The following is a 16,709-nucleotide window of genomic DNA, read 5'->3' on the forward strand; positions in this document are numbered from 1 at the left end:
GAGTGAATAGTTCTTAAATATTTCCCCCATTGCTGTTCATTATCTAAGAGGCCTTAGCTGAGAAGAAAAGCACAGAAGGCCTGTGGTTCTGCCTGGTGTGTTCTCTGCTGTGGTGGTTTTTTTTTCCTTTTTTTGCAAATTAATGGGAATCAAAGGTATATGTTGTGGGTGTTCACTTGGTACATCTGGGAGACCAGTTATTTCTTGGTTTATTCTTGTAAATCGTTTGTTGTAGAAAGAGTAAATGTGGTAGGCAAGAACTTTATTTCTGTAAACCTTTCAGAAGGTTTCAGAAAGGATCCAAAATAATTTCAATTTTAGCAATATTGCGATTTTTTTTTCCTGTTTTTAAGATTGACTTCCAAACTTATATTTTAAATTTATTGATTGCAAGTGTTTTCGTTACATAAACACTGTTCTGCAGCTTGTCTCCTGTGTCCTTGCCAATAAAACAGTGGTAGAATATTTTAATCTTGCGCTTTAGCACCAGATTCAACATCTTTCCACGATGCAAGGCCTACACATTATGTTGGAATCACGTCCCTGCTGCCTCAGACCTCTTGTTTATCCCCCCCTGGTGACTGACACCACTTCCCACGCACTCAGCCAGAAACCCAGGCTCTTCTCTTTAGGATTTCTGTCCCTCAGTCCCTTAAGACCCCTTAGTGAATATCATGCTAGTGACTGTGCCTCTCATAAGCTCTTGGAATGTGTTCCCTCCTTTCAGTTTCCACTGCTCCCACCCTCTGGGGCCACTACAGTCACCTGCTTACAGGTTTTAGGCTTCTGATCTGGACACTTCCAGTCTGTCTTTCTAGCTACAGCTGCAGGACTGCTCATAATCCATCAACCACACCCACGCCATCCTTTATAGAAGGAATGACAGTATGTACAGGATCTCTCCCTCCCCCTCTGCCCCTCTCCCTCTCCCTGCTCACACTGGCTCGCTCTCTTTCTCTCAAAATAAAATAAATAAAATCTTTAAAAAAAAGCCAAAAAACAGGGATTAGTTAATTGTGGCCCATATCCAAATGCTGTCCAGGTTGGAAAGGGTAAGAATGAAGCAGAAGAATATATGATAGATTATGTGGCCTCCAAAAGCTAAAATATATATTGTCTTACCCTGTACAAATAGTTTGCAGACTCTTGGTGTTAAAAAAAAAAAAAAGTCTTGAGGCACCTGGGTGGCTCAGTTGCTTAAGCGTCCAACTCTTGATTTTGGTTCATGACCGCAGGGCCATGGGATCGAGCCCTGCATTGGGCTCTGCCCTGAGCATGGAGCCTGCGTAAGATTCTTTCTCCCTTTCCCTCCCCACCTCTAAAAAGTAAAAGTCCCTAACTTGTTCAGGGATAGGACTTTTTTAGAATAATATAATTCATCTTTTTCAAGGAAGAAGTTAGCATTACTAATAAAATGTTTCAGTGATTTTCTTGATAAACTGATAGGATTAAGATTTGTTCTCAGAAACCAGTCTTCCACCTACTCACTTGACTGTCAGTCAAGAATCTACTGTTCTCAACTAAACATTCTTTCTGCATCTAGTCTCTAGTATATCAATGATTGTATAACCATTTTCCCCTACAAAATGTCCATACTGGGGCACCCGGGTGGCTCAGTCGGTTAAGCATCTGCCTTGGGCTCAGGTCATGATCTCCAGGTCCTGGGATTGAACCCTGTGTCAGGTTCTCTGCTCAGCGGGAAGCCTGCTTCTCCCTCTTCCTCTGTGGTCTCTGTCTCCCTCTCTCTCTCTCTCAAGTAAATAAATTTTAAAAATTAAAAAAATAAAGTAAAAAAATAAAATGTCCATACTGAGAGTCTTTGGATTGGCTTTTAAGAGGTCTTTTCCTTTGCATTAGGATTATAATAAAACTTTGATGTATGTTTATAACTAAAACCATTACACTTTCTTTTTTTTTTTTTTTTTTTTTTTTTTTTTTAAAGATTTTATTTATTTATTTGAGAGAGAGAGAATGAGAGACAGAGAGCATGAGAGGGAGGAGGGTCAGAGGGAGAAGCAGACTCCCTGCCGAGCAGGGAGCCCGATGCGGGACTCGATCCCGGGACTCCAGGATCATGACCTGAGCCGAAGGCAGTTGCTTAACCAACTGAGCCACCCAGGCGCCCCCATTACACTTTCTTTTTAAAACTGGTCGCAGTTTTGGAGTTTATGGTTTGTTTGGGTTTTTTTAAGATTTTAGTTTTAAGTAATCTCTGCACCCTATGTGGGGCTCAAATTTACAACCCCTAGATCAAGAGTTGCACACTCCACCAGCTGAGCCAGCCAGGCGCCCCTGGTTTTGGAGTTTTAGAAAAATTCTTTCGGAAACATGCAGACAGAAAACAGTTACCTATAAAAGAACCACAACAAAAGACTTGAGACTTCTCTTCTGTCACACTCGATGCCGAAGATAGCATCTCTGAAGGAAAATGTCGTGACTCCAGATTCAGCCAAGTGTATCCTGTCAAGGGCAAAAACAGCAGAAAAAGTATTTTCAGATACATGTAGACTCAGAAAAATGCCCACATACCTTTTCTGGGAAAGTGACTTAAAGTTGCATTTCAGCTACCTGGGGGGATGTAGGAAGATAAACTATAAAACAGAGAAGTTGTGGTTTAAAAAGGACTGGCCATGAGCAGTCGAACCATTTAATCTCAGAGTTAAGTTTAAATAACTCATTGTAGTTATAAATATTAATGAAAATGTGAAGAACAGTACTGTTGTATTTGGAACCACCTCCTTTCCTACTCAGATCTAAGAATCCCAGAGTGTCTCAAATGTGATAACTGCATCCAGGAGGGCTGGGTGGTGGTGACAAGGAGCACACAGAGGAAATGACCGAGGAACAAATATGAGAGTCTCCGAAATTCTAGCGATTCCCCACAGGAAGGAGCTAATGCACGGAGGTGCAGGTAACCCATAAAAAATCAAATTCCCCTCAAAGGCTTCCTCTGATTCTTGAAATTCAGATGAGCACAAGCAAAACTGAGAACTATCTGTATAAAGGACAGCTGAAGCTAAGCGTAAGGCCGGGTTCTGGGACCCTGAAGAGAGCTTCCAGTGACAGCAGAAACGTGACAGGGACTAGAAATACTCTGTTCCTAAGGCCAACTTCTTTCTCTGTGGTTGTCCCTGTTAAAAGGAGTCCGGTGTCTGTTGTCTGTGGTATCAGCGGGCCTACCGTTTTTCCCCTCTGCAGTTCTACGAGAAACCAAACTCACGTCAATCACGGGAACGTGGAAAATATCTGTAAAATAACATTTTACAGATAGATGATTACAAGTGAAAAATTACAAATATATGTTCATGATGAAAGACACTGAGGGAACATAGTGAGATGCAGCATGGTGGTTCAGAGGACCTGCTTCTGCACCATGCCTTCCTCTCTCTCTTGAGGGCAGCACATAGCCCTTTGCCTTGCATAGGGGTCTCTTCTGTGTAAGCTAGAATTAGTTCCACCCCAGCTGGTTTCTCTTCTCTGTGTAGCTGGGCAAGAGAACTTTCCACTGCCCCTGGGGGTGGGAGAGAGGGTGCAGAATATACCCTCTGGGTGTTCCTGGCTCCCACAGCCATGGTGTTTTTCTTGCCTGATGACAGTTCAGCCCTCCGTGCTCTGTTCCGTTATGTCGGCTCAAAGGCAGACAAGTTCCGCATGTTTCCGGCAGGCCTGTGGCACCTTCGCTCAGTTTCCAAGGCAGATGCATATGTCCCCTACTTTTTTTTTCTTTTTTTTTTCTTGCGGCTTTTTCAGTGGGAATCGGGTGGGCCTTGTTTGGGGAGGGATTGGTAACACCACCTGTGTTCACATCTCCATTCTGCCCCAACATTCTCCTATTCTCCTATAAAGCTCTCTGCAACAAGAGTCTCATGATTAAACATTCCTTTTATCAAAACTAAATTTTTAGAAGCTTTTCTGTACACTTTGCCTTTCCTTGATCATCTGATTTACATGTATTTATTATTCTAGGTTGGCGACAGAGATGATTCTAATCTTTATATAAATGTGAAGCTGAAGGCTGCTGAAGAGGTAAAACCCGGAACATCTGCACCATCACCCCCGTTCCCCCCCCACCCAGCTCTTGTCGGTGACCCCTTGTCCTTTACACCCCTCCCTGTAAAAACTGTCATTGGCCACCACAGACTTGAGTTTCTCAATTTTGCAAGTCAGAAATGCAGGACTTAAGCTATAGTCTCTGGTTTGCACTTGAATGTTTTCTAATCAGTGATCCACAGACTTCCCAAAGAGCAGGGAGAGTGGACGTGAAATTGCTAGAGTGCAGTGGTGACAGTGAACAAGGATGAATGGGTCAAAGTGAGAGACTCATTCTTCAGAACATACGAGGCTGAAATGGTGACTAAGGCCACCTGGTTTGATTTAGTAATCTTGGTTAAAAGAAATGGGCCCATGTCTCATGTGCTCTTGCCATTGATCTGTTTTAAATGTTCATTTTTGCAGATTGGGATCAAAGCCACGCACATTAAGTTACCAAGAACTGCCACAGAATCTGAGGTGAGCTGTGATAGATTGATTGTTAAGAGGACAGCTAAAGTGCGTTCCTGTCTGGATTTTGGGTTAGTGGAATTTTAGGGATTGGTACATTCACCACAGGAAGGACCTTGAGGAAATTCTTTCTTCACAGACTCTGCCTCTGGAAAATCTTTGCAAACACCCACAGAGTAAATGGTGCCGTCCTAGGGTATGGCCACTTCGTACTCAGCGCGTGATCTCAGCATCATGTGTTTCAGATCCCCTGCAGTGTTCATTAAAAACTGATCCTGGGCCTGTAGCTATTTGCCTTTTAAAAAACCAAATATGGAGTCGGGGAAAAAAAAAAAAACCAAATATGTATTCCATTTCTATGATGTTCAAGAATAGGCCAAACAAATCATCAGTGATTAAAGTCAGAACTGTGGTTTCCCGAGGGTGGAGGGAGTAACCGGGAAGGAACAGGCGAGGAAAAGAACTTTCTGAGGTCATACAGATGTCCTACATCTGTGCCGTCCAGTGGGGTAGCTACTAGCCCCGTGCGGCCATTTAATTAAAAGGAAATGCAATGTAGAATTCAGTTCCTTGGTTATGCTCGCCACGTTTCAAGTATTCATTCACCACTACTGTATGGCAAAGTGCGCATGATAGAACATTCCTGTCATCACAGAAATCTTGACTTGCATGAGTAACATGGGTATTACCGTTGAAGTTCTTATTAGCTCTTTGATGAATTTCTTACCAGACACTGAAGATGACATTTGGTGTTAGAGTTGCTCTCGGGTTCAAGGGGAGGTACATTCTAAGAGGACTACAGTTAAACTCCTGGGGGAAGGTAGAGCGACTGAAAAGTGTTTTTTCCATCTTTTTGGTTTCTATATATTATACAAATTGTGTGCGGTGTTACTTTTAGGTGTTAAAGTACGTTACATCATTGAATGAAGACCTCACTGTACATGGTTTCATAGTACAGCTGCCTTTAGATTCAGAGAACCCCATTAACACTGAAGCAGTGGTCAATGCGATCATACCCGAAAAGGATGTGGATGGGTGAGTGTGCCTGGGCTCTCTATGTCATGTTGCGTGATTCTGACTATATTTCTGTTTTGGGAACAAACCATATGTGCTTCTAAAGATTACAGTAAAGACATCTAATTACTTTCATTTCCCCCTTCATTGCTTTCATTGTTTTAGGTTAACTAGCATCAGTGCCGGAAAACTTGCTAGAGGTGACCTAAATGACTGTTTCATCCCTTGTACGCCTAAAGGATGCTTGGAACTCATCAAAGAGACAGGTAAAAACAAGGGAATGAAAACAAAGCACCATTTCTTGGGCCTGGTTTAGACACATGGAGGCAAAGAGGAGGTACCCTGTGGGCCCTAAATAAAGGGACTTGATTGGCACAAGGACCTGTCAACTGGGAGCTTTACCTAAATTCTCAATTTTCTCAACAGCTCTATGAACTAGGTACTATTATTGCTCAACAGCTTGAGAAAACAGTCTCAGAGAGTTGCAGAACTTGTCCAAGAAGTAGCAGAGTCAAGATTTGAACTCAGGGTTACTTGAGTTCAAAGAAATTTATTTTTTATGAAAAAGTAACTTATCAAATAATAAGGATTCAGATAAAGGGAAAAGTCCCAACCCCCAAAATGGGCCCTGAGTCTCCATCATAGTTTGAGGACTCGACAGATGGCTGGAAACAGATCTCTTGAACAGTTGGCCATGCTACCCCATTACCTAGTCAACATCTTGGTATTTTAATTTCATCATGAACATTTTTTGCAGAGGTTATTTTTTACAAGGAAATGTGTCCTATTTAAAGGAAGTGGATCAGAAGTTTTAAGTGGAAAGTGTTGGCCGATGTAAATGAAAGTTTTCTGTGGTTGGAAGACAAGGTCTAGTTATAAGCCTCGGGACAGTTATTACCATTTAGTCCTATAACTAAATTTATACTCTAGCATATTTAGCAAATTGTATTACAACTTGATAGGAACAAATCCCCTGAGCCACAGCAGCTCTAGGCTTCCCACTTATTAATAGTGAAGCTATTTGCCCTAACGCAGCTTCAGGTCCTTTGCTGAATCCCAAAAAGTATAGAGTAAGGTACCTTTTAAACACTTCACACTTGGAGGGCTTGACTTCTAGATGTTCATCATACTAACATTATATAAAAGCTTAGCTTTTTTGAATAAGATGTTATACAAGAAGCACAATTTGAACACGGTCTGCCTCGGGGCGCCTGGGTGGCTCAGTCGGTTGAGCATCCAACTCTTGGTTTCTGCTAGGCTCATAATCTCAGGGTCATGGGATCAAGCCCCGTGTCAGCCTCCATGGTCAGTGTGGGGTCTCCTTGGGATTTTCTCCCTCTCCCTCTGCCCCTACCCCTGCTCGTGGTCTCTCTCTCACATGAATAAATAAACCTAAAAAAAAATTTGAAATAAACACAACCCGCCTTAAGCAAGAGTTCACTTCAGCAGGACTGGGTATAGGGGCTCAGGTGGAGTCTTCAGGATCTTATCCCTGCTTGCTTCTGTGTGGTGGCTCCTTCTTCAGCTCTCCTTGGTGGCCCAGAGCAGACAGATCTCATCGGTCGGGGCGGAAATGTGGGTGAGCACCCAAACCATCTCTGTTGAGTAGAGTATGTCAGTCCTAGAATGGACATTGTGATAGTACCAGAAGAAGGGATGCTGAGTAGACAAAAAGAAATCTTACAGCTACATTTAAAGTTCCCCTTTATCACTGCCCTGCAAATAACCCTATGGCTTAGGCCCTGTGCCAAAAGAGAAATGCAGATGAGGAACTGCATAAATGAACTTAACAGAGCTAGAAAGACTTACTGAGACTCCTCTAATGTCCTTTGCTTTCCTCCAGCCCAGCACAGGCACACTATTTGTTATAACTACTTTTCCCACGTAAGTAAATCTACTGTCTTCGTCCATATGGCCGTTTAGCCGTATGTCAGGGTTTCTTTTTTCTTTGAGTGTAGGTTTTCTTCCCACTCTCCTATGACTCAATGAATGGATCTTGGCTTAGGCTGCTCCCAAAAGCCCACAGCAAGAAGGACACAGTACAAGTCCCAACTTGTAACTGAAATCCTAGAGTTGAGAGTATTATTGCCAAGGAAGGAATGTTTTTAGGAAGATTTCTGGTTGATGCTAAGAACCCGTTTTTGTGCACTTGTTCTGAATTTTCCCATTTCGGTGGCATGTGAAGAGGGCGGCTTCTCCCAATACTCTCACTCACCCTGGCTCTTCTTTCAGGGGTGCAGATTGCTGGAAGGCACGCGGTCGTGGTCGGGCGCAGTAAGATAGTCGGTGCCCCCATGCATGACTTGCTTCTGTGGAACCATGCCACAGTGACCACCTGCCACTCCAAGACTGCCAATCTAGGCGAGGAGGTAAGGGGTCCAGAGTGCAGTGGGAGAGGGGTGTGTGTGTGTGTGTGTGTGTGTGTGTGTGTGTGCGTGCGCACGCGCGTGTGCACACGTGTGTTGTAGGTCTTCCCACATAGTGGGAACAGCTAACATTTAAGTGCCAGACACTGCCATGTACTTTACCTCATTCGATATTTCATTGAACCCCTCTTGCCATCTCTTGTTTCTTGTCTCATCTTACATGATAAAGAAACAAATTTCGGTTACAAAACTTGCCCAAGTCCTGTAGCTCTTGTTCTGATCGTATTCTCTCCGTAGCGGCCTGCCTTGTGGGAGATAGGGACTAGCGATACAGAAACTGGGATGGAGCCCAGCAGCCAGATCGCGGATGTGTAACACAGTGGTGGCCTCAGAGGTCAGGTGCTTCAGAGGGGGCATGTGGACCGCGGTCCCGTGACATCTGTCACATCTTGTTCTTGACCCTGCCTCAGATTCCGGGGCCCGAGGATTCTCACACGTACCTATCCGTGTTGACGGCGCACCTTCTCTTTTAATGCTCCCCAAGCAGTGTTCTGCGGGAAGTGCTAGTCCTCATAGTCCATAGGAGAGGGGGCAGTCTCCCAGCGTGATAATTCAGAGCCGGGCCTGTGGCTCCAAGCGCATGCCCGTCCCCGCCCCCCGTGCTTTCATCACATTCCCCGTTCAGGAAGATGGCTCGTACCCGGAGCGTTCTGGCCTGCGCAGGAAGGAGCACAGCACAGGCAGGGCTGTCAGGGACGGTGTGCGGCCCCGCTCAGAATAGCTGATGGCAAGGAGCAGTTTTGTACAAAGCTTACTCTCTTCCACTTCTAGGTTTCTTTCTTTTTTTAATGTTCTACCGTGTCATTTCTGAAGTCAAAACCCTCTTTCCCTAGGTAAATAAAGGTGACATCCTGGTGGTTGCGACTGGTCAGCCGGAAATGGTGAAAGGGGAGTGGATCAAACCTGGGGCAATAGTCATCGACTGCGGGATCAATTATATCCCAGGTGAGCGCTGCTGGAGAACGAAGGTCATTTCCGGAGGTTGGGGGGGGGGGCAGAGAACGGTGTCTGGGTCATTAAGGGAAGCCTATGTGAGAACCCCTTGTCCCCTTTCTGGCGGGAAGAGCTAAGGCTCAGAGCAGGTGTCTTGCCCGTGGTGTAGACAGTTAGTAGACGGCACCGTGACCAGCGGGACAGCAGAGCCCAGGATTTTAGCCACTGTACTGGGCCTTTCCCGGAATGACTTTGTCCAAGGAGGGGGTGGGAGAGGCAGATCTCTCACTCTCCCTTCATGTACAGATCAGCCTTTGTTTTTAACAAAGAATGGCTGGATTTAAAATATAGTGTCATCTTTACGGACTGCTGTGTAATTCCAGGAGAGGGCCTCACCTCGCCAGGAGTCTTCTAGGTGGGCTTTACAACGAAGACGTTGGACCCAGCCTCTCCTAGGCAGCGGGGAGCAAGCCAGCCCATTATCCTTCCCTCCCAGTCGGTCCCTGTATCGGATCGGTTTTTTGTTTTTTTTTTTAATTATTTATTTATTTGACACAGAGAGAGACAGCTAGGAAGGGAACACAAGCAGGGGGAGCGGGAGAGGCAGAAGCAGCCTCCTGGTTGAGCAGGGAGCCGATGCGGGGCTCGATCCCAGGACCCTGGGATCATGACCTGAGCCGAAGGCAGATGCTTAATGACTGAGCCACCCAGGCGCCCCAGATCAGTTTTTAAATATCATAAAGTTTTTCCTTTCTTCTGTTGCCAGCGTTCCCTGGGAGCACTACCCTCTCAGGTGGATGCATGGCTGTGAGCTGCTTACTGGTCTCCCACCGCCTGCTGACTCCCACTCACAGCCATCTGCATGTTCTTGCCGTGTTCGTGGGTCTTGATGTGGAGCGTCGTCCTCCCACGTTACTTGTCAAACGGCTTAGCCCCACACGAGTTTCAGCCGCCTCTGGGCCTTTGTTCTCACACCACTTGGTGAATCCCTGTCTTGAACGGTTGTAAAGTGGACCCCGTGCCCTTCTCTTCACATGCCTTGTTTGTCCTCTGCAGCATTTACACCTGAGTCCTCAGTGCAATAGGATGTTCCTTCATCGTGAAGTTCTCAAACATAAAATTTCACGGGGTGATACAGTGAATACTTGTATACGCACCTCGCAGATTCGAGAAAAGAACAGTCTTTAATTAGATCCCCGTTTCTGTGCATTGGACACCACTGCAGGCCTTGGGCTACATGGTCGGATAAAGCTCGACTTTGATCTTCCTTCCCACCTTCTCTCTGCCCAGAATGCCCATTCTTCTTTCTAAACTTGGTCTGATTTCCCTTCAGTAAGGGAGAATCTCCTTCTCTCCCGCCTTGCCCTCCTGGAGAACTGGGTGTCTCTTTCATTGTGCGTGGCGTCCTGTGCTGTCCTCCCTGTGGGGCGTGGTCTCTGCACTAGCCTGTCTGGTTTCCTGCCTTCTAACTGCCGGCACTCAGCACCTGTTGAATTGTCAAACGACTTAGAGCGAGAAGATTGTTTTTTCTCCCTTCCCGTCTCAGATTCAGAGCATAGACACTAAGCTGCCAGGGACATTAGTCACTGTCAAGCCTTCACCAGTTTTAACCTCCCTCCCACTCTCTCTACCATGCTTTTAAGACAGTAGCTCATAATTGATCACTCATTTTCTTGTAGTGTAATTATCTAATGGGTGATAAAGAAATTGCTCTCCTACAATTCCTCACTTTGAGTACTTGTGATATGACATTCAGGCTCATTCTGTTTAAAACCTTACATCTCCTATATCATATTTCTGCTTTTGGCTTTTTTTTTTTTTTTTTGGACTAGATTTGAGAGATGGAAGAAAAAATCCTGGGTGGGAATCTTGAATCTTACAAATAGGTATAAAATGTTCACTTAAACATGAAACTCACCATCCTGTTCACATTTATTCTTCACCTAGATGGTGAAATATGAAAAGACCAAATCAATATCTGGTCAGCTGTATTTTTATTGATCTGAGGTATATAGGTAAATAACTTTCGATAAGGCTAGATTTTATTGTCTCTTCCAATTATCTTTATTTATTTTTAAAGATTTTATTTATTTATTTGATAGAGAGAGAGCACAAGTAGGCAGAACAGTAGACAGGAGAGGGAGAAGCAGACTCCCCGCTGAACAGGGAGCCCGATGTGGAGTGGCTTGATCCCAGGACCCTGGGATCATGACCTGAGCCGAAGGCAGACACTTAATCGACTGAGCCTCCCAGGTGCCCCTCCAATTATCTTTAGTAAGCCAAGCAGGAAGAACACTTCCACGTGTTTCTCAGGCCAGTACTCCTGCTCTGCACTTGAATCTTAAAAGTATTCCTTTTTTTCCCCCCCAAAAAAGAGTACATACCTTAATTCATTCTAAATTTGGCAAATGACTTAGGATGTTATCCCTGAAGGGACCATGCAAATGATTTAAATAATCAAAATATCCTTCAGGATGTGGTCCAGTTATGGAACATGATGCCTTGAAAGCGAACACTTGCAAAGAACAGTTTTTGGTTCTTCCAGGGCACCCACTGGTCTGTAACTCAGTGATTGGACTTTATACCTGTAATTCCCAATGAAAGAGGAATTCTAGGGCTGGGGTAGATAACCAAAATGTTTATTGGTTACTGAAGCCACACACTTAGATTGAGAAGTGGTCACTTTTTCTATTGACCACATCATACTTTCCATGAAACACTGGACATGTACCAGAGGGCACTCAAGTCAACCACGGTAGTGTTTGCTGAAGGAGCAGAACTGAGCTCCTCTCGTGCGGCAGTTAGTTGTGCGGTAACTGATATGTCTCCTCTATGTGGAGAAACTAAAATCACTACCATGAATAAAGAGAGGTGCATCGTATTTTAAGCTAATGTCTGTTAGACTCTCGAGACCTGCACAAAGGACAGACCCTTAACCATAGCTCCTTGGTGTTTTGAAATGACTCCAGGATTCTGAGAGGAAATGTCCGGCTATAGCTTGCTACTTTCTCATCTAGAAACCTGACACTACCCCCAAGGAGCTGTATTCACCAGCTCCTTATAGTACATATAGAAAACATCTTCTGTATCTAGGATGGGAAGAGAAACCTTTATGTTTAGAGAACGCTTTTTCAATTTCATGAATGTGCACGATCTCTCGCTTGATTCTCCGCAAGCTTGTGAAATAGTGTCAGTCCTTCTTGTCATCTGTGGACTTCCGATCAGTAAGGAGCCCACAGGGGCTGAGGACTGGCAGTTAGTAGAAGAGCTGATCCTAGAACTTCGGTCTCTCAAGTCTGACTCTTTGGCTACACCCTAAAGTTGGCTCTCTCGGTTGTGGTGATCCACTCAAAGAGAAGTGGTGAAATGGCTAAGATCCTCCCAGATCCTGCCTTGGGAGCCTTAGAGCTGCAGGGCTGGGCCTGTCCCCCAGCCCCTCCCGCAAGTGCACTGAAGCCAAGTGTAGGATGTACTTTGTGTGAGTGAGCAGTGATGCATCACTGGGTTTTGTTCTCTTGAATAGCTATTCTTTGCTGGTAAGATTTGTAGTTGTTCTTGTATCCTTTTAAGGGAAGTGTAATTATATTCTTTGCCTTTTGCATACATTTAAGTAACTGCTTGTCTCTGGAATTGGATGTTGGATTGTTCCTCCAGCTCACACATGGAGCTTACAAAATGCTGACAGTTGCTGTAGAAACGGTATCTGGCAGCTGTGACATAGTCGGAGCTTTGTGCTCCCAAAAAATTCCTTTGTAGGCTTTGGCAAATTAACATTTTAAAAGGCACTCATTATATACTGGGTAGTTGGTTTTAAGAATAAAAAACACTTGGTATTTTATTTGCCACTTAGTGCAAAAGGATTGTCCTGGTTCTGAAAACCCCTTAAGCATCTTGTGAATTTTTGCAGGTAAAATAAGTTCCTACCTCGACAATAACAAACACCTGTCATCTTATCGCTTTGAAGTAAAATAGGTGCTTGAGCCCTGATGGGACTCTGAACTCTACTTAGTTTTTGGCACAAGCTATGATAATTGATCACTTAACTTGGAAATGAACACCAGAATTACGATTCTGAGACCTTTTTTTGATTTTTTTCCCCCCTTGACCAGATGATACAAAACCAAATGGGAAAAAAGTGGTGGGTGATGTGGCCTATGATGAGGCCAAAGAGAGGGCAGGCTTCATCACTCCTGTTCCTGGTGGCGTGGGGCCCATGACGGTGGCAATGCTGATGCAGGTGCGTGTGAGTAAGTTTCTCTACTGGAGGTGAGCTGGATTACCGTGGCGATCACTTCGCGGTGTATACAGATACTGAATCGTTGTGTTGTATACCTGAAGCTAACGTTGTAGGTCAATTAGACCTCCATAAAAAAGTTCCTGCAATAACTGTAAAAAGCTGACGGAATTCAAGTTACTGCTTTTTTCCCCAAGTAGAAACTTACTCAGAAGTAAGGATGTGAATCTGTTGGAGAAAAAGAAGGGACAGTTAGAACAGAGATAGAGAATCAGTCATACCAATAGGGGAAGGTAAGGATGGAACAATTCGAATTTACTTTGGAGTAGAAGAACCTCAGGAAAAGCAAAGTGCAAGCACACAACTTTGCTAGGTGTGCTTTGTCTTGCTTGCCCTTTTTAATACACACATCAGCTGCAGGGGAGTGAGGCAGGCAGCCCAGGTCTCCGTAGCTGCTTGTAGATTCTTGCTTAGGATTGAAGCATGTTTATAGGTGGATCATAAAGCTGTTCATTTTGTGGATAAAGTGGAGTGACCTGGGACTTGGAATTGAGGTGGAGGTTAAAATAATCACTTCTTCTAATAGAAGTTCCATTTGTGACATTTCGTTTAGAGCACAGTAGAGAGTGCAAAGCGTTTCTTGGAGAAATTTAAGCCAGGAAAGTGGATGATTCAGTATAACAACCTTAACCTCCAGGTTCCTGTTCCAAGGTAAAAATAAAATTTTGCTGGTTTAAAACTTTGTGGATTATCTGTGTTTAGCTGATGGATATCATGGCAACTATGTGCATGCCCCTCTCCAGAAGCACCATCAGGGGTCAGGGAGGGTCGTTCCTAGGATGGGGTTAATTAAATTCAGGGAGTTAAAGATTGATACATGTTTTCTGTATTTTTTTTTCTGTATTTCTTTTAAGTGACATTGATATATCACGATCTTGCAAGCCAAAGCCCATTGGCAGCCTGGCTCGGGAAATTGGTCTGCTGTCTGAGGAGGTAGAACTGTATGGTGAGACAAAAGCCAAGGTTCTGCTGTCCGCACTGGAACGCCTGAAGCACCAGCCTAACGGGAAATACGTGGTGGTGACCGGGTAGGCTGGTTCTTCCCTTGCTAATCCAACCTTCATCCTGATTGCCATTACCAAAGGTTGCATTTGCTCTCACCATATATATGTGAAGGTTCCTTTCATTTGGTTTTAGCTTTCTCACATGTGTTTAGTCTCATTTGATTCTTAGAGCATGCCTGTGAGGTAATTCAGAGTAGATTACAACCCTTCGGAGAGGAGGACATTTGTCAAGGTTATCCATCTAGTAGGTGAAAGAGTTGCGTTTTAAAAGCTGATCTTTTTTTTTTTTTAACCCCAAATTCATTAATTCAGTAGATACATTGAGCATTCATTTTTATTGCTTGGCTGAGGTACATACAAAAGCTAGTTTTTGAGATTAAATTGAGATAGTAAAATTATAGCAGTGCTTCTCTACAAGGTAAAGTGTATTTTCTGCTCACAGTGAGAAGAGCTCAAGTACAGCAATCTTTTTAAAAATGGACCATTTTTCGGAAACTTCAACTAAGGCTCTTGGGAAAGATTCTTTTCAAGTCTTTCGTCTTTGTTACCATTCAGATTAAGAGTCATTCTCTAGGATGTTAGGTCTGACTTAGTGATTTGCATAAATTTAACTCATATGAATTTAATGTCCCTCTTTGGCTTTCATCTTGAAGGATCACTCCAACGCCCCTGGGAGAAGGGAAGAGCACGACCACCATTGGGCTGGTGCAGGCCCTTGGTGCCCATCTTTTTCAGAACGTCTTTGCGTGTGTGCGACAGCCTTCTCAGGGCCCCACCTTTGGAATAAAAGGTATTAACAGGACTAGAATTTGGGTGACCAGAGGGCACTGCTTCTCCTTCAGTCCTCCCTGGTCCACTTGACCCATGAGTGCCTGTGGGGCCTTCACCTCATTTAGATACCAGGAATAGCCTCTTGGCAACCCCCCATCATGGTGCTCTCATCAGATCATCCCAGCTCTTGCCGTCAGTATTTGACACTGCACAGGGGTTCCCGGGGGGAGAGGGGCGGGTACTGTATAGCTAGGGATGCTTTTATGTGACTAATAGTCAACTGTCACAGTAACAATAGAGGTAATCATAGCTACTGCTCATCATGCTGACTTTCTAGAGACAAAGACAAGCGCTACAGATGTTTTACCCTTTGGGGAATAAGAAAAGCCTACCCTTACTGAGTATATGCTTTGTGCTGTGTTTTGTGCTAAGCAGTTCATGCACTTTATATTATCTTCTGATATGAGATAGTTACTGGTATCACCATTTTCCCAGTAGCAGCAACTGGGACTTGTAACTTAGTCAAAGGCACTTATTAAGAGCCATGTCGATTTCAAGAGCTTTCCCAGGACCACCAGCACAGTGTTTCTGCTGATTGCATGAAGACTTGACATCACTAATCATTCTTCACTTTTAGTTTTTGATAACTGAGGTACTGCCAGTATGCTCTTTTAATTAAAATTACTTTTATTAATTATAAGTTCTTACAGTTAGCTTTCTCATTTGCTTGGTGAGAGTATCACATGTTCTGTTTGTTCCAGTGATTACTGCACAGTTTGTTCCAGTGATTACTTTGCCCTTCTTCTGCCTGTATTCATATATTTTATACATGTACTGACTTAGCTCTGCTTTTGAGCTTGTCTTAACAACGCTCTTTCACTTCAGAATGAACCTTTCCCTCGTTCTGCTTATTGAACCCAGCGTTCTGCTTTTCCTCTTACGAACTGCCCCATTTTTATTGCATGGTCTCTGCCTCACAAAAAAACCCACAAAATCTAAACCTCAAACTGACATTTATCTCACTGATAACCTCATAACCAGAACATTTTTGTCTGGTCTTTTGTTAATAATCCAAATGGTTCAGCAAAAGCTAGCAGTGAAGCTGCTTTCTAACATATGTCTCCTATTTAGGAAGAATTGCAGTCTCTGTGTTTGTGTTTGGCGTGTATATTTTAAACATTCCTTTTTTAAAATGCCAGAGTAGCGTTTATGAGAGTAGGAAATTGAACAGGGTTGTCTTTATGTAACTGTAGGCTGGGTCTTTTAACAAATGTTAGGAATCATGGGGAACCTGTTTCTAAAGATAATGAGTAGATATGTATGTGTTCACGGTTTTGTCATTTAGACCCAGATTTCAACTGAGACTATTCTGCGTGAACAGGGTCAAGTGTTTTAGCCTGGTAAAAGAAAACTAAAAAACACTGGATCAAAGCTGTCCAAATGGTTGAAAGAAGTAAATAGATAATAAGCATAGCAGTGACAGAAACCAATTTGCTTTGCTTTGCTTTGCTTTGATTTGTGGTGAAAGCACACTGAACGTGAGTCCTCACCCTTGACCTGTCCTGTAGGTGGCGCTGCGGGAGGTGGCTACTCACAGGTCATTCCCATGGAAGAGGTAAAGTGTCTGGAATTTGATTGGAATCGGACCCTTCATTATAGCTTTTCCTTTTTTTTTTTCTATTAATATTCTTTCTTTTAAATTTTATTTTATTATGTTAATCACCATACATTACATCATTAGTTTTTGATGTAGTGTTCCATGATTCA

The 16,709-nt window shown here is 43.7% G+C and overlaps 1 protein-coding gene across 3 annotated transcripts in view; it reads left to right on the forward strand.

Moving 5' to 3' along the window:
- MTHFD1 (methylenetetrahydrofolate dehydrogenase, cyclohydrolase and formyltetrahydrofolate synthetase 1) overlaps positions 1 to 16,709 on the forward strand; it is a 62,040-nt gene that overhangs the window by 16,930 nt on the left and 28,401 nt on the right. For all 3 annotated transcript variants that reach the window (XM_036120226.2, XM_078053807.1, XM_078053806.1), the window contains exons 3-13: positions 3,967 to 4,026; positions 4,456 to 4,509; positions 5,399 to 5,535; positions 5,680 to 5,780; positions 7,747 to 7,883; positions 8,774 to 8,885; positions 12,983 to 13,110; positions 13,721 to 13,818; positions 14,022 to 14,195; positions 14,825 to 14,961; positions 16,511 to 16,557. In XM_036120226.2, coding sequence (XP_035976119.2) covers positions 3,967 to 4,026; positions 4,456 to 4,509; positions 5,399 to 5,535; positions 5,680 to 5,780; positions 7,747 to 7,883; positions 8,774 to 8,885; positions 12,983 to 13,110; positions 13,721 to 13,818; positions 14,022 to 14,195; positions 14,825 to 14,961; positions 16,511 to 16,557 — 1,185 coding nt within the window. The remainder of the gene's footprint in view (positions 1 to 3,966; positions 4,027 to 4,455; positions 4,510 to 5,398; positions 5,536 to 5,679; positions 5,781 to 7,746; positions 7,884 to 8,773; positions 8,886 to 12,982; positions 13,111 to 13,720; positions 13,819 to 14,021; positions 14,196 to 14,824; positions 14,962 to 16,510; positions 16,558 to 16,709) is intronic.

Source organism: Halichoerus grypus, chromosome 8, assembly GCF_964656455.1.
Source record: "Halichoerus grypus chromosome 8, mHalGry1.hap1.1, whole genome shotgun sequence".
Classification (NCBI taxonomy): domain Eukaryota; kingdom Metazoa; phylum Chordata; class Mammalia; order Carnivora; family Phocidae; genus Halichoerus; species Halichoerus grypus.